The following is a 20,189-nucleotide window of genomic DNA, read 5'->3' as shown; positions in this document are numbered from 1 at the left end:
ACAGACAACCTTGTGTTATATATGCACCTCACAGCACACACACACAGAGTGTCTGAACCTGCTCTACCTGATCTTTGCAAATCTGAACAGCCTTCTGTGTTACCATAACTTTTATTCTGCCAGACACGTATCTTCATTTGACCTTTTTTGGGAATTTCATGCTAAGGCTAGGCACAAAAACAGACTTCACAGTTTGGTGTGAAGATCTGCTTGTCTTGTCTTATCATCTAAAGGAAGACTCAAAGTAGATAGGTGTGGAACAACAACAGCCAGAAAACAAAGATTGGATGTCTTTGGCTTTAGGTGAAATATGGAACCAAAAATCAAGCCAACACAAACATCCTAAAAGCATGAGCGAGCATATCCTGCGCTCAAAACCCAGAGGCAGATCTGCATATCTGAATCTAGGTACACATCAAGCTTGCAGAGGTTTAGAATAACATAGGACATTGCTGAAATACTTCAAAGGGCTCTGCAGTGCTTGAGAAGAATAGCAATGGCATGGCACAGCTGTGACCACAGGGGCTTTTCCAGATGCTAATATGAGACTTGCTCTTTAAGAACATAAACCAGAAAGCAGGCAATACTTGGCAGGGACTCATATATTCTCAGAATAAGAAATATTTATCACTGGTTCACAGACTTTAGAGGGAAGTAAAAATTAAACAGAAATATTTTGCGATGTTGCCATTTCCAAAATGGCCTATTAAGATATCAGCATGAAAATACTACATATATATATATATATATATATATATATATATAAAATGAATACAGCACTGTGAGTCTACTCTGGTGTAATTTAATATCACATCATGATTTACACTAGGAGACAGTCAGAGAAATGGTTAAGCAAAACAAATCAATGCCTTTTATGAGGCCTGGGAATTTAATAAGCCACAGGATAAATATTGACAAGCTGCAGACAGGTGGAACAGGTTTGTAAAGACATAAAATGACTGTTCTAAGGTTCAAGAAACCTTGAAGCTTACTAACGGGTTGTACAAGATAAGTTCTTGGCATGTTTTCCTCCTGCTAAGTAAGGTCAATCAGGCTCAGTCCATGCAGAACTGGGATGACGTTTAACGCTCTCCTGAAGTAACACTGCCATCTAGATGTAACCTCCTTACCCATGCCTGCTGTTCCTGATCACTTCTAATTGAGGAAATGCTGCCAATCTGATTAAATCATAACAAAAGCAAAGCATGCATGTGCATATATCAGTAGCTGGAGGTCTGGGTTCAGCCCCAGGCACATGCTACTTTAGAAGTAAACCAGATTGTCTTAAATTCTTCAGTCTGGTGGGGCAGGAGAAGGACAGGGTACCACACTGCTGTGGATGTCAGAGGAAAGCTCTAACACAATCACAGTGGTGGACTGTATCCCATTTCATACTAACTATACACGAGGCTTTCCTCACACTACTACCATTAGTCACTACTGTGCAGCTACCATTAGCAGTTATAGACTTGCACTTTGGCATATATGCATATGCCAAATGAGACTGTGAGGTGCTTAGAGTATCAGTAGAAGCAACCTCTTTTGTGAGCAAGTACTTCTGTGGTCTAAGGGAGCCAAGGGCAAGGCAAACAATGGTTCATCTCATGAAAAAGCAAGTTCAGATAAAGAACCTCTGATATAACTATGTGAAAATTAAACCAACACAGTGCTAAAGATTTGGATCCTGTTTGACTTACAAGGTCTGTACATGAGTAGAGATTATATATGTCCACTTGTGAGCTGAAACACCTGCCAATGAGGCTTTTAATATTTACATAAGCTGTAGCATTTCACTGTCAAGCTGTGACTTTTATGGATCCTGAGAAAGTGCAGATTTGATTCAAGCGTGAGTTTAAGATTTCTTAGAATGTCTCTAGTGCCATAGTTTTAACATGCTCTTCTAGAAGTAAGCTGCTTTCATTCCAGGCACATGCACACTCCCTCAATAGGCACAGATCTAGATCTAGATGGAAGAAGGAAAAGGTCACATTAATTTTTAGCCCCTACCCTTTATCTAAAGGGCATTTAAGATTACAAACAACCAAGAACTTCTATTATGAAGCCCTGACACTGAATCCTTTAATGCATGTTTGCATTTTCTCACTTGTAATATGGAAATTGCACCTAATCCTTTCAAGCCTACAGAAGCAGCTCCGATTTGCATTGCCTAGCAGAAGGAACAGGGCGCTGGCCCATCCACAGGGTCTCATGCTGCTTGCATGTAGAAGACAGACTGGAAATGTAGAACCCTTTTAAAACAATACTTCTGTTCCATGTACACAAGTAAGCAATGTATCTGGCCATTCGATTGTGTTTATTTATTCCGGCTCATTCAAGTGGGGCTGCTTTAGTACATCCAAATATCTCAAAATGTATGGCTTGCATTGGACTAAGACAGAAACAAAGAGTATTGATGAGAAAATCCCAGGCTTAGCTTGAACAGGTGACAGTTAGGAAAACCACCACAGTGCAGAAATTAATTTAAATGCATAACTGGGTAAGCAGACTCTCCCCAGAAAGCAAGGTCATCTCAAAGTCTATTTAAAGGCATGTCCCTTTGGATGCAGAGCAGAGCTCAGAGTTGGAAAAAAAGGTAGGAAACACAAAAGCAGAGTTTTAGAGTTCAATGAGAGAAAAAAAAAAAAGCCACTAAAAAGGGGATGGATGGTCTTTTACAGAGCCTGGTTCTTCAGCACCTCACAGCACTGTTGCAAATTCAAGTGCAAAAATATTAGAACCACCATGGGTGAATATTCAGGGTTAGTAGCATCCTTGCAAGTAACACTGGAGCTGCTGGATAAGGCAGAATAAACACACAGAAGAGCAGGAAATCAAAGAAGTTGTCTGTTTGTTACTGGTGGAAGCACTGTGTATTTTTGCAAGCAAAAAAAAAATCCCCTCCTCCCTGAAAATGCCAGTCAGTCCTGCTACATCTTTTTTATTTGGCATTCAATAGAAAGAACCCACAAAAGGGCATCCCTTTACAGACAATGAAGAGAAGTTTGAAGTTTGTGTGAAGTTTGTCCCTCTGCTGTGAACAGGGCTCTGCTTCTCTCCTCCTTCAGGCACTGGATTTATTTCCCAGCCACTGCCGGAGTGGCCTTGCAGGCAGATTTCCTGCCAGCATGGTCATTCTCAATGTGGGAACATTGGATGGAGACAATGAGTGTTTAATAAAAGCCTACAAGGGCTGGGTGTTTTTCCTTTTTTTTTTTTTTTTTTTTTTTAAATTTCACTTGAGCTAGTTCATTGCTAATGCAATAATTGATTGCAGTTAAGTCCAGTGCAGTCAAAATTGAAATAAACCTATAAAAGCCCTTTCTGGGAAGTTACAAGGCAGAATAATCCCCCATGTTTCTCAAGACAAACAAACAGCTAGCCCAAAGGTTGCTAAAGAATCAAGGCAGAGAAGAGCAGAGGCAGCTCAGGGCAGAGACAGCCCAGAATTGTGGTGAAACAAGAGCTTTGTCTACTACTGAGCAGTACTCTGCCCCCAGCCAGCTCACTGCTTTTATCTCCCACCTGCTGTGACTATCTTCTGGCAGGGACCATCTAGAGGACAGCCTTCTTGTCAGCTGTCTGTTTTCCTGAGTGAGAAGATATGCTGGCTGGAGGTTAGAGAGAGAACGGAGGTTAGCACAGGAGTGGCATCCATCATCTCTCAGCATTCACCAAGGCAGGAGCCACACAGTGTCCCAAGCAGTGCTCTACGCTGTGTGTTGTGAAACTGGGGTCCCTGTAAACTACAGGGACAAAAGCAGATTTCATGCTTCATAGAGATGTCTTTCTCTAACTCTCTGTCCGGCTTCAGTGAAACTTTATGGATTTTTATACTTATTTGGGGTATGTGGCAGTTCTCTCTTAGTTGCCTCCAGCAAAGTTATTTCATCCTCTACCTTCCTTCCCACACACAGAAACATGAAATTATTCTGAACACAGAAAATATGCATATTTTTCACAGGTTTTAAGATTAACTATTTTCCCATAAGAAGAATAAAGCATCTGCAGAAGTCTTGCAACACTTTTTCTTGAGGTTATTTTAATGTTTTCAGATATTTTAAGAACATGTCTTCAGAGAAAGCACATTTCTCAGGTTTTCCTGTCGCCACCTCTTGTTTCAGCAGAGGTGTTTATATTTTTCATGCAAGTAATTTCAGTGATTACTGTTAAATTAATTTAGGACTCCAATTCCTGTGAGAAAATATCCACATCACTAAAATCACTGCTGTGACTAGTATTGACCCAGTGGATGGAAACACTGCATATAAGACAAAGAGTAATGCATTACAGAAAGTAAAATGTGGTCTGTCCAGAAAATGGTTTAAAAACCCCAACAATGGTAGGGAAGTGTAGAGAAGTCTGTATTTTTACCATCAAGATGTATCTCTTCTTTGGATAAATAAAAGGACAAACAGTCTAAATCCAGCAGCCCCAAAGAAGGGCTTTGCTCAATTGGCAAAAACATAACACAAGTGGGGAAAAATGTTGTATGAAATGGTATGTGTGTGGCAGGAGGTTGTTTTTCCTTCCATCCGTTAATTTGACAGAAACATTCTTTACCTTAATATCAAGGCAACTCCACTTAAGCTGGCAAGTTCCTACTAGCTGGAAATCCAAACCTCTGGAGCCCCAACAAAGGCGTGCTTCCGTCTGTGGCACCGTGGTTATTTTCTCAACAGCCTGTCTGCAGGATGAGCTGTTTTCTTAATTTCCACCTCCCTTTTGTTCTCTGCCAGTTCCTGTGGTGAGGTAGAAATCCTGTGACTTGTGACCAGTTGTTGAGGTTGGATATGCAGACAGTGATCCCATTAAACCTGACATGCTGATGAAGTCCAGGTTCATGCATCCAGTGAAGATTTACATACTTGTACCAAAGATTCAAATACTAGGTAAAGGTAGAGCAGAGAAGAATAAAAACTGAAACCAGAAAATTTCTCTGTGCAGAGCCAGAACTCAAGTCAGTAATGTTATGTCCCTTAGATTGTTTTCTCTTCTCAAAGACTGTGTGGAAATCCTTTCCTGGCATTCACCTACACACTCCACACCACTGAAACTACCTGCTGCTACCTCTACTCAAGCAATATTATCTCATATTCCACCCTTCCAGATGTTCTTTTGCGCTGTGACACTCACTACTTTCATCAGGATTTTGTCACTGTGCATTTCCAGAAAAACATTTTGCATTTCCAGCAAAGCAATATTCAGAGTAGAAAACTTAGTAGATACCCAGGATCTACCTTAATATTTATTTGTTTTTAATTAAAAAGAGTATCTCAAAGCTGCCTGTGGACCTTTTTCAGCAGATCCACCCTTCAGCTCACCAAGGTAAAGTGCAATGTGGTACCTGTCACAGTTTTTTGGCAACTGGCATCTCACTATAAAGCCTGAAAAGATTTTCTGCTGCAAGATCCACAAAAGACAATGCACACACATTTTATAGAATACATTGTCCTTGCCCGTGACATTTTGCTATATCCAAACCCAAAGCACCAAATAACAGATGGTAATGATACAACCTGGCACAAAATTAAGAAATCAGTTGATGTGGTAAAAGCACTGGCCCACAATAGAAACTGGGATAATAGGACCACGAAGAGAGAGTGAGCTTGGGTCACCGCCCTAGATTACATCACACTCAGTGCAGGATTACATCTGACATTTCATCTAACTTGTTTAATTTCTCTACTATAGTAGGCTGTCACCATGACTCGGGATCAATTTTTCTTATTAGGCATTTTCTCCCCTTACTGTTTAATCCAAAGTCTGTCTTATTCTTGTGACTACAATGATTAAAACCCCCACTGTTATTGCATCAGGAATGCAGATTCCTTTGTCCTACTGCAGTTATAGTTTAGAGATTAGGATGTCCTACCAACTCAATGTTCCTTTCTGGTTTCAAGGCAGTATAGTGTTTTTGTCTCAGAGCATGATGTAGAGCTGTATTACATTGCTTGACACAAAGATGCTGCCTTATAAAGTCAGAAGGCTATATAAATAATTCATTATGAAGAGGACAGTGAGCCCTGAAATCTGCCATACATTACAGTAACTGCTGTCTGGGAGATACAAACAAAAAAAGAACAACCCAAAACCAACAAAAAAAGTTATCTGCAGAATAACAAGCTGGGAAACACCTGCCATGACTTTCCTATCTTAAGACAGAAATTTCAGTTACTAGGTCTGAATTAAAAATCTATTAAGCTTGCTTAGAGTGAAAATCTTTTAAATTTAACAAAACTTTTATTTTGCATTATCTAAAGGAGTCTTCAAGCTAAGCGAGGGGTCTATTTAATTATCCTTAAATGTGGCACTCCAGTTCTTCATCATCTCTGACACAAACGGATGTGAAACAGGCTGGAAGACCAGGAAATGAGGAAGTGGAAAACAAGTGTCTCCAAGTGGTGGCACCAAACTGCTGCCTGAGGATCCTGTGAAGGAGCATGAAAGGTCTCTCCTTATCCTCAGCCTTTCATAGGTTCCTCACTTAAAATCATCTTCTTATTTATAGCGTATGGAACAAGTAATAGGACTGAAGGGCCAGTGTTTAGCATGCAGAGAGTTTCTGTGTAAAATCTGAGATGCTTTATGGGCGAAAAGCCTTCTTGGCATGCTCTCACTCTTAGGATCTTAACCTCATGTGAATGAGTAATTTGCATGCCTGTGGCTGGACCAGCTGGCTCAAAAATTCATTCTTGTCCAAGATTAGGTCTAAACAGAGTAGAATTAAAATTCAGGATGATTAATATTTTAATCTACCCAAGTTGTGATGTCTTGGTACAGAAAAGAGACAGAAGATACCAAATCACACAGCCAAGAACATCAGAAGAAATGATAGTACGGAATCTAATAGTTATTTTCTTCCTTTGTGGTGGGGACATATCTAAATTTGATATATCAACTGTTGACAGCGTCAGTAATTCAGATCTACTTCAACAATGTATAGAAGTTATGACTTCTTGCTGACGTTCTTCTTTTTTTATCAACAGTATTAGTTTACATTTTCCAGTGGAAAGCCAACCAGCTGATGCAACTTTCTCACTCACAAGACAAACTATTATTCAGCAAGGCAGCCAAAATCCAATTGTTTCCATGATAAATCCTGCCCACATCTGAGCTTACACATCACAATTGGAACTGTGATTTTACAACCACTAAAAAGCAGAATCAACCAATGTGGTCAGAAGCTCAGCAGTGTGGTCTCTGTTCTCACAGCAATGTCTGTACCCAGCCCCAGGCACTACTCTGTCATGGGAGAGATGCTGGGCAGGCACCCTGCAGACCCTCCAGAAAAGCCAGCTCTGCCAAGGAGCACAGCTGGTTTAACAGAGCCCCTCCACTGCCTTAGCAGGATTATGGGATAATCCTTTTCCTCAGGGGTCACAGTTCATTTTGCCATCACAGACACGTTACTGTCAGTCTAAGATGCTGGATGTACTGCTGCCTGTATCATGCAGCCTGTGAGACCCAGCAAAGCACAGATCAGAAATCGTAAGAATCTCCCAAAAAAAGGCATAACCTAAAAAGGGACAGTTTCTATCCAGCCAGACTACCCTCCTGGAAGTTCAATTTAACTGCTCCCAAGGTATGCAAAACTTCTGCTCCATTGGTAGGATTGACTATGGCTCTTCATCTGACCCTGAAAGCCTGAAGAAATAAATCCCATTTGGTCCGCTGGAAATTCAGATGTGTGCAGAGCTGCAGTTTTATCAACGAGAGGTTTTCCCCAAGACAATTTGTTAACCACAGCAGGATTAGAGCTCTTGGGTGGAAGCAGAAAGGGGAGACTGGGGAAGAAAGGAGAGACTTTCTTAGTAAGCTGTGAGTGTAAGTTGTGCAATATTACCAGGTCTGTGAAAGTCTCTAAAATGTGCCCTGGCTGACTTGTTCCTAAAATTTTTCCCTCAGTTAGTCAGGGGAATTCTGATTCACTGATTGCTCAGGGTATGGTGGTTACCTACAGGCTGCTTGAGAAAATGAACACCCCACAGCCTCTGAGGATGTGCATCTACAAGGGATTGGCTTCTTTTTATCCTACAGGCAGGAAGAGGCAGAAACTATTCTCTTCATCCCTCGTTCTGGTGTAACAGCAATCCAGATTGAAGCAAAAGGACCTCATATAATCTGACAAGTTTCCTGTGATCATAGTAACTATTCTATTCTTATTCTTCCAAATAATTCTAATAATATTCTTAATGAGTCTAAATTTTTGCCCCCTGTACAAAAACTAGTACTACAGTATTACTCCTATAATCCTGGTTTTTTTTCTTTCCTTCCACATGAACTGTTTCACTCGACACTGCTTCAGCCCTCTTCATTCTTTCTCTAGAGGGAGGCACAGTACCAGAAGTACCAAAAGCAATATCAGAAGCGGTGCTTTACTATGTTAATAAGCATGTTTTGGGAGTGAATATTACACACTTTTCCCTCTCCTTTTTAGCCAACCACAGGTTTCATAAGAGGATGTCAGTAATGTAAATTTCTACCAAATGCCAAAAAACAATTTCTGTGTTTTTCTCTCTGAAGGTGGTCTTTCATTTGGGCTAACTCCATCTGAATGCCACATCACAAAGCCACATCACAAAGCCACATCACAATCTGGCACCCAGACTAACAGTGAGTAACATCCAGGCAGTCATGGTATTTTTTGGAGCAGCTCTACGATATATTTTCCTTACATCTACTTGGGGCCAACCACAGCCACAGTCTGTGGCTGTGCTGCAATGAAACCCCACAGTATTGCTCCTGATGGGCACACATTGCTCTGTCCTGGACCCTGCTGACACTCAAAGGCACGGGTCCCTGCCCTGGCCCCATGCAAACTTCTTCTTCGGTGTCCTCTCATCCCATCCAGTGAGCACCTAAGCTTTGGTACATAAAACAGTAACACCCATGTAGAGAGTAGGTGCCAAAGAAGATACCTCTCCTTCACAAACATAAGAACAAGGAGAATCTGTGTCCTTGGCCAGGTATCTGCTTTCTCCTGTCCTTTTTAAATTGTAAGATAAATGTCAGACTGCATCTATTACTAAATGCAAGGTAAAAATAAAAGGCTTCTGCTACATCCCAGACCTGCTACATCCCAGACTGATTGTAGATCATGGACGGCTAGTGACAGTGATTCATTGCCTTGCAATGATTGTCTAGGAAAAAAAGCAGCAGGGATTATTCTCTGGCCCGGAGTGTCTTCCTCTCCAATAAAGTGCCCAGGCTCATATGAATACAGGACTTCTCAGGTACCATAGTCACTCTCCAAAACCCAGTACTCTCAGCTAAGAGATATTTTGGTAACTTATGGCTCAGCCACTCCTCCTATAGCTTCCCCTCAAGGCCTTTCACCACCCTTTATATCTTCTGTTTTAGCACCCAAAAATGCACACAATATCCAAAGTGAGGCTACTCGAGTGAATGACAGAGGGACAATCCCCTCTTTTGCTAGGTCAGTGTTTCTAGGCCTGATACTGATACTCCTCAGGACACGGGTGGCACTCCCACCTGCCAGGACACGGTTGATATTTCCATGTCAGTCAGCACAATGAACTCAGACTTTCTAGACTGAGCCCAGACTTCTAATCCCTTCTGTTTCTCTTCCATCCTGCACATATTTGTGTTAAATCACTTCAAATAAGAAGTGCATGGAAGTGGGAAAGAAAAGGGTCAAGTCCTCCTTGTCCTGCTGTCCTTGTGGGCACTCCTTTCCTGTATCCAGTATATGCCCTTTCCTTGAGGACTCTCTGGCAAGATCCTACCAATTTCCTCCTCCACCTTCTGAGTGCTCCAAAGCCTGCACAGGTCAGTCCACTAGTGGCTCAGTGCCAAAAATATGAGATGTGTCCCACTGAGGAGGCCCCCAGCAGTGACAGCCCCAGGCATAGACAGCATGTACAGCCTGAAGCCCTCCCTGGCAGACTTGATCCATCCTTGCAGGGCTCCAGCTCCACTAGCTGCTGGGCCCAAGCCCCGGGGCACGTCCCTGCCATTACTGGGGAGCCGCAAGCAGGGCAACCCTTGATTGAGCACTGTTCCCACCCTTTGGCCTGCACAGAGTGTGCTCCTGGGAGCCAGATCCCTGGCAGCTGGACCTCTTCTTTGTTTGCACTTCTCTGTTAAGAATTCCTGTTGACGGGCTACAGAGGCTTTGGCCCATGCTCCAAGCTTGTGTTGCTTTCCTTGTCACACTTCCTCAGACCTGTCTCAGCTGATTGCCTATGCTTGTTTTCTCCCTGCTCTTGTTCCCTGGGCATGAACCCAGTCCTAGCCTTCAGAGACAAGTTCAGTCCCTTTTGAGTCCCATTCTCCTCTGCTTGGAGGACTACAGGACTTGAAGATGCCTTCAGAGATTGGCCAGCTTTTCCATTCTATTTATGGACACTTATTCTTGTACCAAGCGCCTGTTACACAGAATAGTTAATTCCCGAAGGGATGTTTTCTTCTTTAATAAAAACATACAAAAAATAAGGAAAGCAGCCCCTTGCAATGGCCCAGAAGTTCAGCAAAACTCCTTGCCACAGCTTCTACTCCTGCCTACAGGCAACTTACAGACGAGGCAATGCCAGCCTTCCCAGAGGTGGGCAAGGACAAGAGAGAGCAAGAGGGCAAGAAGAAGCTCAAGCTGCGCCAAGGGACATTTGGGTTGGGCATTAGGAAGAACCTTTCCCCCGAAAAGGGGGATTCCATATTGGAATGGGCTGCCCAGGGTCGGGTTGGAATCCCCACAGCGGGAGTTGGCCGGGAAAGGAAAGTTTGGGCGTGGCGCTCAGTGCCGCCTTCTAGTTGCCATGGAGGGGATGGATGATAGGCTGGACGCCATAGTCCCAAGAGGGCTCTTGCAAGGTGACGGATGCCATGCTTCTGTGACATCGCAGCCCCGGACACACGCGGTGGCTGGAATCCGCTGCCAGTCCGTGCCCAGAGCCCGGCAGCAGCGGGCGCACAGAGCGAGTGTGGAGGTGCAACTGGTGGCTGGTCGCGCAGCAGCACCATGCCCGGCCACAGCTTCCCCTGGCTCCTGCCGCTTGTGCTGCTGGAGGTCTTTGGCCGCCCCCTGGACACTTCCAGCCGTCCTGTCGGGTACACGGGCCCTTCGGCTCCGCTTGCCGAGGAACCGGAGCAGTGGGACGCGGGCCCAGGGACGACCCCCTTGGGGCACGTAGAGCTGCATCGTCGGAGCTGCGCAGCCCTGGAGCAGCTAGCGCTGCTTGCTTGGAGCCGCACATTCCTGGACCTGCTGGCGATGGGCGTCTTGCTCGGCTGGTGGCTGGGCAAAAGGCTCCGGAGAGGCCGGCGAGAGGTCAGGGACGGGGGAAGTCAGGCGGGGGATGGTGCCGGGGTGGGGCCGGGGCTGGCCAAGGCCTTGGGCCGAGCCGGTGTCCAGCAAGCCCTGTGCGCCCCCGCGGGGGAGGAAAGCGGGGCAGGTCCCGGGGCCCTGAGCCTCTCGGGCAGCACTGTGCCCGGGGCCGGCGGCAGCGGGAGCAGCTCAGCCCCTGGGCGCGGATGGGCCCGGGCTGAGCCCCAGGTACACCCGCAGAGCCCCCGCCCGGGGCAGCCTGCGAGTGTCTCCCGCCGGGGCCAAAGCCAGCCCGAGAGGCCTCAGCCCCCCGGGCCCCTCCGGCCGCCTTGCATCAGGCTCCCAGTCTTGTGCCGTCCAGGAGAAGCACCAGAGCCCCGCCGCTTCTGCAGAGACGGGCTGCCAGCGACAGGACTGCTGCAAGAAGCTGCTCCTGCGGCTGAGGGACACCCGTGCCCTGATGCGGCTGTGCCTGCGCCACCTCCGTCTGCAGAGGCCCAGAGCGAAGAGACGGAGGAAATGGGGCCTTTGGAACCGGAGGAGACTCTACTTCTCCCCTGCACGCTGCCTCTCCAGACCGGCTCCCCGTTTGTCTGTTTCTGCGGGGGATGCATGACCAGTGCTCAGCCCTGGCACTGCAGCCTCCCCCACCTTAGGTGTTAGTGAAGGCCCCCAGTCTTAGTTAGGTTTAGGTATAGGTTTAGGTTCCCAGCAGTTTTCTCCCCCACAAGTTGTAGTTTCTCATAGAGTTCAAGTTGACAAAAGTTGATGTAGTCGTAGCATAAGGTTCTCTCCCCTGTAGTCTTTGCACCCTCTAGCTGTAGCTCTTAGAAGTCACAATTAATAAAGTTCACGTTTTCTCTACATTTCTGCTGTACAATTTTTTACTGCTGTTGCATCTGAGAGGAGACGGATCCATTGCATGGTTTTGCATCTGATCTGCAGAGTAGCTGGAATGGGGAGGCTGGGTGTAAGAGCAGTGCTTGAGAGAGAGAGTATGGAGGGCAGGTGGGCAATATTCTCTTGCCTCTATCTTCAAAAGGAGCTCTGATTTAAGCAGGATCTGTACTGTGCCAGGGAGCCCCCGAAGGCACAGTGTGGTGTTGTCTGGGTGGCGTATGCTGGGGAACTCAAAGTAGTCCTTTATCAGGCAGAAGTCTGAGACACGCACAAGGCTGCCTAGCATTTTTTCTATTATTTTTCTATGTTTCTACCTTTCTAGGAAGCCCTCCACCCCCTTTCATGCTAAGAAAGAGAGGAGCAACTTCCTGTAAAACAGAATATCCATTCTAAATGAGATCTTTACTGCTCACAAAAAATTTAATAAAATAACTCTTAAATTGTTCAGTGTGTGGATAGGAAAAAACAGCAAGCCTGGATCAAAAATGAGCAGTCCAGATAGGCTCAGGAATTAACACTGAATCAACAGGAATCGGTTTAACTTCCACATCTGCAGGACCAAAACACAGCACAGTTAATCTGCAGAAGCGGAAGGAACCGAACTCTTGGGAAACTTCACCCAAAAACGCGGCCCGTGGAGGGCCCTGTTCGGAGGGCAGCGGTGCCATCTAGCGAGAGGAAGGGCTCGCTGCACCATTTAGATCCCGCAGCAGCAACAGAACTCCCGGATTTACCCGCTGGAAAGCTTGAAATGGTGAAAAGGTGCACTGCAGGAAATAAAATGCCTTCTCGTGACGACACTTTTTAAATAAAAATAAAATGCCTTATCGTGATGCCATTTTTTGGATAAAAATCTGGTTTGATAAACAGATGTTTTAGCAACACTTGAATATTCATTTCTATGGGACAATTTCTTTATCTTTTCTTGGCTTCCCCATTATACATATATATTCAAAATTATGGAAATAATTTTAATTATGGACTGTTTTTTAAAATAAGCAGTAATTTTTTCAGTGCTTTGCCTTCAAGAACTTATATGACAAGTGCTTACAATGACAACTGATCAGATTAAGTCAGGTTTCAAAGTTGTTTTTAATACTATTACTTTGTTGACTTTAATAAAGTCTGACAGATGCCCTGTCTGCCTGTTCACTGCTTAAAAAAAAATCTTATGTATGATTACGCACTAAAAAAATCTATGAAAATATGAAAGATACATTTATATATATAGGCAAAGATCCCAAAAGTTGTTAGACCAAAGCTGAAAGATCCCAACTTCCGCAGAGAAAAAGTCCAGGCAAAAGGAGAGAAGATGTTTGAAAGAAAAAAATATGAGATGCTTTAATTATCTGTAGAGGACAGACCTCAGACAAGTCAGAAGTTGCTCAGGTGTTGCTCTTCTGTGTTTCATAGCCCAAGACACCGTACATTGGGGGTGCATATTACTGTGAATATATGTTTAGCATGAGCTTCAGAGAAGTGCTTAGAAACCTAAACAACTTTGTGGCTGTTTATTCATGTCCTGCATCTGGTATTGGAGTTCACCTGTTGTATATTGATCCTGAAAGTTTAGTTCACAGATTGCCACTTCTTCATCATTAATAAATCCACAGGCCCCTTTGTCGAGGAGCACAGCTGGTGCAGGCAGCCCGGTTTGCAAACTGCAGCGTGAGATGCAGATTGAGCTCTGGGTGGGAGCCCAGCCCGACACTGAGAGACTCGGGAGGAAGAGCGAGACTTGTGAGCGGGTAGATGGTGAGGGGAGAAAAGCCCGGGGTTCCTTTGCTGGGGAACCTCCTCGGAGGCACCAGCTCGGGCTGCTCGTGTGTCACTGTGCCCTGAATAAATGGCTTCATGGAACGGGGTGTCTGACACTGCCATGGGAAACCCGGGGTCGAACTGGTGAGGAATCCTGGTCTGAGCATGTCAGTGGGGGATGTGGGGAGTCAAGCCGGGCTCCCACTGGAGCCGCCCGCTGTGGAGGGGCTTCAGTCCCAGCAGTGAAATTCTCTGGCCTTGGGAGTGTGACCAGAAGAGAGGCTCGAGAGTGCTGGGCAGTTGGCTTAACATTCTTTAAAGCCTGCTTAGAACCACGTGAGGTGACCAGTTTTTCCCTGAGACAGAAGTACGTTGTTCATCTCTTGACTCTTCCCAAGGAAGGTCCTCTGCATCTTCTCAGATGAACAAATTGTGCATATCAGGACACCTTCAAGTTTGTTTTTGCAGCCTCTGCAGGTCATGGTATTTAACTCCATGAAAACAGTGGGTACCCAGCAATGTCTGAAACAAATTTCTGGCAAACGCATACATATTTGTCACTTAAAATTTGCTCTTTTATTTTGACAAGCTTTAAGAAAGATTCCCTGACAGAATTATGACTTCACAGTTCGCAGATGTTATTTATGCTCTATAAAATGTCACCAGCATCTGCTACCACGGTGAAATGCAGAACCTCAAAACAATCTGAAGTTCAGATGTAAACAAACAAAACCATTTTCCAAACAATGGTTTAAAAGGCAATAATGCTGAAATAGCCGAAGTATTTTAAAATCTAAAAGGGTATCAATCTGTTGAATTTTTTGGAATGAGATGCATTTGCGAATATAAAACTTCAGTTTCCCAAATGTAAATTGTATGTGACTCTCTGGATAAAATCAAGGTTTTCAAAGGTTGTTTCTATGTTCTGTCTGCTGTGTTGGCACTCCTGGTCCTCAAATTTAATATTCACAGAAAGACAGGTGCCCCTTAACATAGTGCCTTAGGATGTATCACTTCTGGGCAATTCAGAAGTGCCACAGGCACACTGACAGTCACATGCAGAACGGGATGTCCTGGAACACTGAGGCAGACCTGCAGGCACCTCCTCTGAGGCCTCATGTCACACAGTAGCCATCCTGACCTGGCTGGGAAAAGGAACATGCATTATTTGCCTTGGGGAAGCCAAATTACTCCAACTGTTCTTTCATGCATCTGGAAATGGCCCTAATCAGTGAAAAAGCATGAGTTATTGCAATCCAAATACCTGAATCTTTAGAAATTATTTGTGAAACACTTTGTGAAAATATAAGGGCCCTGCCACTAGGGATGCAAACTTAAATGTACATTTACAAATACACACAGTTCAATTTTTATGGCATGCAATGGATCTCCACACCCCCTCTTTAGTATCCTTTAGTACAAAGAACTTGCTGACCCAGAGCAAAATAAACTGTCCTGATCTCCTAAATGAAGTACAATCTTCACTTCTTGGGCTTTTCTGAAAGGAGTACCTGCAAAAACAATCAGCAAGGGACACTGCAGCAAGCATTGGAAAGTCAAAGGCTGGACATCCAAACCACTCTGTCAGTTTCTTGGAATATACTGACAGCCAGTCTCCTAGAAATAAGCTGGATGATGAGACAATGATGAGAATAAAAGAGTGAAAGGAATGACGGATTTGTCTTTACAGACAAGCTGTAGGTCTGCTTGTAGATAAAACTAGCACTGAGAGATAAAAGAAACAATTGGAAGGATCCCACTGATTGATGAATGGAAAATGATATTTCCTTTTACAAATAAACTGTAGGTTTGCTGATAAATGAAATTGGACATTGAAAGATGAAAGAAACAATGGGGAAACCCTTAAATTCCATAAGAATTAAAAATTAAAAGGGAGGGTTATACATTAGAGGGAAATCTTTGGTATCAGGTGTTTCGGGAAGTCCGTACCTCTCAAGTACCTCAGCCAATCGGGAAAGAAAGAACGGAAATGAGGTCAGGAAATAGGATAAAAAGGAGGCTGCATCCTCTAAAAATTTCAGAGACCCCAGGGCCTCTCCCTTTATTTGAATAAAGTAAAAGGACTCCTCTGACTTTTTTTTGGACATAAACCTCTGATGTTTGTGGATTAATTTTCCTAACAACAATAATGAGAATATTTCCTAAATGTGCCAGCTCTATCCACACCCTCTAAAGTTGTAGGCTGGTGCCAGAAAAGCCAGAATCCAACAGACTTACCCTTCCTGGAGTCATGTGAACACTAGGTGTAGGATGGAGCTGGTGCCAAATGTCATCAAGATCTTGCAAGTGTTAAAGGAGATCAGTGAGAAGGTTTTCTCTGCCTGTGGCACACGGAAGGACTCCAGGGATGGGAGCAGGTGGTGGTGGGGTGTGTGTGTTGTAGCCAGAGAGCTTTGCACAGAATTGAAGCAATAGTAGACTTTCTACCCTGAAACACACACTCCTTCACCGATGCTTTGAGACAGCAAAAGCTGCACCTACAAAATTTCCTCCCAGGATCACAGTTTTAGCTTGGCATAGGTAACCTATCAGCAGGATCAAGGAAGTCACCATTGCTAGATGACCTTTACAAAGTAACATCTTGTAAACTTCAAATTTTGAGAGAAAAGTCCAGAGAGAAACAAAACTACAGATGGTTCACTACCCTGAGGACCCACATGGAACAGGAAAAACTGAAGGTGCACAGGGGCTGATAAATTAACCTCTATATTGCCTGTGTGTTCATAGAGCTTGGAGCTGTTGGAAGCTCTGAAACTGTCTGTTGCCTTCCAAGGCTATGACTCCCAAGCCTGGCTAGGACAGCCCTGGAGCTGAGGATAGACAGAAGCTGGATGTTGAAAACAGTACTAGCTGTGGATAGCAGGGTAACATTTCCACCTAAGATTTGGGATTAAGGAATGGACTAAAACATTCTCCACTCCAGTTTCAAGTACCTTAGTAAGATATTCAATGAAAGTGCTAAGATTACAAGCAGCTTCAAAAAAACTTGGTAGTCTAAGGACAGACAAGTAAAGATTATCCTGCTAAACAACTTGTAGAGGTAATTAAGAGTCAGATAACACTGAAGAACCTCTGCACCGTATGTGACATTCATAGGTGTGGCAGAGAATGTGTCACCATCACAGACAGTACTGTAAGTGATTTAACGAAGAGTGTCTATTAGAAAAATGTTGGGGAGGGTAGATAAATATGATTAAGAACCACAATGGTACAGCCAGGACGAATATAACGCCCCCTACTGGCTGGACAATTACCCTCACCTACAACGGGGTCCAAAAGCCGAATGGATTCTCCCATGTCACCCCCCAGAATGTATGGTTCACCCCACATCTGTAACCCTCCCCTGAACCATCAGGTGCCTGTGACCCCATTGGCCCAGGTCCTGTTCCAGCCCACCCTGGAGCCCCCCTTGATAAGGGGTCTCCAGGGGGCTGGACGCCCTCTTGGATCTTCCCTTCCCCTCCTGGAGAGTCCTCCGGGAGTCCCTGCTCTCCTCTCTGTCTCTCCCCTCCCCCATCACCCGAGGCCCAGCCACGTGCTGTGTATAGCAGCTCGAAGCAGGGTCACAATGTATCCTGAATAAACCTCTTCCCCCAAGAGCAACCACAGAGATCTCGCTTGAATCTGTCCGTGGAATACAAATACACGTCGTTACAGACTGGCGCCCATCTTCGAATACGAACCCACGGTGACCTGCAACTGCACCCGTTTGGATGCTTTCCCGCTTTTCTACCTGTAGGACACCTTTCCATGGACACTAACTAAATAACCAGGTATTTCCTCGCCATCGTGGTCGCGAGCACGGCATTTTGCTGCTAGGCAGTGACGAACCGGAGCTCTTTAAAAAGTCCCGAATCCATCCTACAGCTCAGAGACTCGTTACATAGTAGCGAGCTCTTACAGCTCTTCTAGGATTCCTGGCCGTTATTCTCCGAGCACAGGTGATCGCCGCGATTCCGCGGCGACCCAAGGCTTTGTGACGAGACTTGTCGCGCCACGTGGCCACGTACACAAAGCACAGGCGAGCACTGCTTAGCACTGCCCGCGCTGAAGCTCTGGAGAAGCCCCGCGGTGACCTCAGCACCGACTGCAGTAAACGTCGGAACCTGACAGAGGATCCCGCTCCTGCGACACCGAGGTGAGCCACACTGGTTTAAAAATGGGACAGTCCCACTCTGCAGCTGATAGAGATCTCTATAAGCAACTTAACCACTTATTACGTAGCCATAATAGTAATTTGCCTAAAAAAGAGCTACGAAAACTCCTAGAATGGATCCTACTTAATTTCCCATATGCCGAGCGCTCTGCTGTGTTTTGTGGAGACTTTTGGGAGTCCGTGGGACATACACTGTTTAACGACATTTCACGGCGGGACCCCTATGCTTGCGACTTATTTCCTGCTTATAAAGTGTTAGCAGAAATCTGCGCTTCTCAAAAGCCGCAGATAGCAGCCAAACCGCTCCCCGCCGTGGCTCAACAATCCCCGCCGGACCGCCCCCCCACCCCGCGCTGCGGCGAGAATGCCGGCAAGGCGGCTGGAGACGCAGCGGTTTCTGAGCGAGCGGTGCTCCCCGCCGCAGCCGCCCCCCCCCCTCACCCGCAACCCAGAACCCGCCCTTGCGGCCACCTCCTCCCCCCTAAACCACTCCGCGGGCCCCGCCTCCCCCCCGCCCGCCCCCCCAGCATTGCCTGTCCCGGCTATGATGGCTACTATAGCCGAACTTTTACAAAATCAAACAACAGCCATTTTACAAGCACAAACCCAGTCAATGGCTATTTTACAAGCACAATTTCAAGCGTCAGCTGCGATTTTGCAAAAGCTGCAGACGCTGGCCTCCGCAGCCGCCCCCCCGACCCGCCCGGAAGTCCCCTGGTCCGGCGAACACGCCGGCCATGCGCCGGCCCTGGGCTGGGCGGCCCCCACTCCCGGGGCCGCCGCCTCCCTCCCGCGCAGCCCTGACCCCGCCCCCGCGGCCGCCGGCCCCCTCCCCCGCGGTCCAGACCCCGCCCCCGGGGCCACCGCCCCCCTCCCGCGCAGCCCTGACCCCGCCCCCGGGGCCGCCCCCCCCGTCCCCCGCGGTCCGGACCCTGCCCCCGCGGCCGCCGCCCCCCTCCCCCGCAGCCCTGACCCCGCCCCCGCGGCCGCGGCACCGCCTGTCCTTCCCAGAGATGTCCCGGCACACAGCGCAGTGCCCCCGCTGCCCGCCCGCTTCCTGAACTCGCAGCCAGCCCCCCCGGCAGATGCAAACCCAGCGTCCCCACCCCCCCACCCCCCCGCGGCGCCGCAGCCCCTGCCTCTGGCTACAGAACCCCGGAACCCCCCAACGCCGGCACCACTTCCTGGTTTGCCGAAACCATCACCATATCCCTCCGCATCTCTCCCTCCGCCGGATCTTCAGACTGCCGCAGCACCCAATGCCACAGCTATAAGAAATCTTTCCGAAAATGCCAGTCCCACACAAGTGCTGCTGCCCACGACCTCCACCCCTCCTGCTCCTCTGCCTCAGCTGGCAGCAGCCCCTGCCTCCCACACTACCAGCTTCTCACCACACCCTGACGGAGACACCATGCCTCGACAAGGTGAACGCAACAATGTTACTGCAGCTTCTACAAACAAAGAACAGACAGAAAACTATGTTACCCCTGCAAACTCTAACCTTTCTATCCCAGTCTCACCAAATTCTCAACAAAGTGCCAGCGATCTTCAACTGAAAAACTGCCCTGAAATCAAATATAATAGCTGCAAAGACAACAGTCTGCATCCCCAAGCCTTGCAAGTAGTATTCAGCCACCGAACAGCTGTCCCCTCTCAGGAGGTGAAAGAAGTCCTACCAGTACTCAAAGACAGTAGTATCTCCTTTTCCTATCTTACACCACAGTTAAAAACTACCATAGAAAATACACGCCAAACCCTAAAACGAATCTTACTTCTAAAGGAAGGGGGAGTAGATCAGGCTACACCTCAAAAGAGGTTGAATAAGGCTCTATATGCTCACAATTTTCTAAGTAGCTCTGCAGGAGAGCCTCGCCTCCAAATTTATAGACATTTCCTGAACACCAAAAAAGTAAAAATAAAAGGGCACCCTCCAGCTTTACTCAAAATCTTAGATTCAGGACATATACAAAGTCCACACAGTCTAACGTGGGGGAAAGGTTTTTCTTGTGTTTCCACAGGTGGACGACTTAAGTGGGTCCCAGGAAAGAACGTGAAGCCTTACCATGCTCC

General features: G+C 46.3%; 1 protein-coding gene across 1 annotated transcript; it reads left to right on the top strand.

Annotated features, from left to right (window-relative positions):
* The first annotated feature begins 10,801 nt into the window (after window positions 1-10,801).
* On the top strand, window positions 10,802-12,148 carry LOC115493725 (uncharacterized). The gene is made up of 2 exons (XM_030265294.4): window positions 10,802-11,287; window positions 11,646-12,148. Exons 1-2 carry the CDS (start codon window positions 10,838-10,840, stop codon window positions 11,898-11,900), a joined length of 705 nt encoding a protein of 234 aa, XP_030121154.4. The 5' UTR covers window positions 10,802-10,837; the 3' UTR covers window positions 11,901-12,148.
* Window positions 12,149-20,189: the final 8,041 nt, after the last annotated feature.

Source organism: Taeniopygia guttata, chromosome 2 (genome assembly GCF_048771995.1).
Source record: "Taeniopygia guttata chromosome 2, bTaeGut7.mat, whole genome shotgun sequence".
Taxonomy (NCBI): Eukaryota; Metazoa; Chordata; class Aves; order Passeriformes; family Estrildidae; genus Taeniopygia; species Taeniopygia guttata.
Note: the sequence above shows the minus strand (reverse complement) of the source record. Positions and strands in the feature narration are given on the sequence as shown.

Excerpts from the sequence above, each read along its gene's own strand:
- LOC115493725 (XM_030265294.4), top strand. The coding sequence starts at position 10,838 with ATGCCATGCTTCTGTGACATCGCAGCCCCGGACACACGCGGTGGCTGG. Across the intron at positions 11,288-11,645 it reads TCCGGAGAGGCCGGCGAGAG|GAGAAGCACCAGAGCCCCGC; the intron begins GTCAGGGACGGG and ends TGTGCCGTCCAG.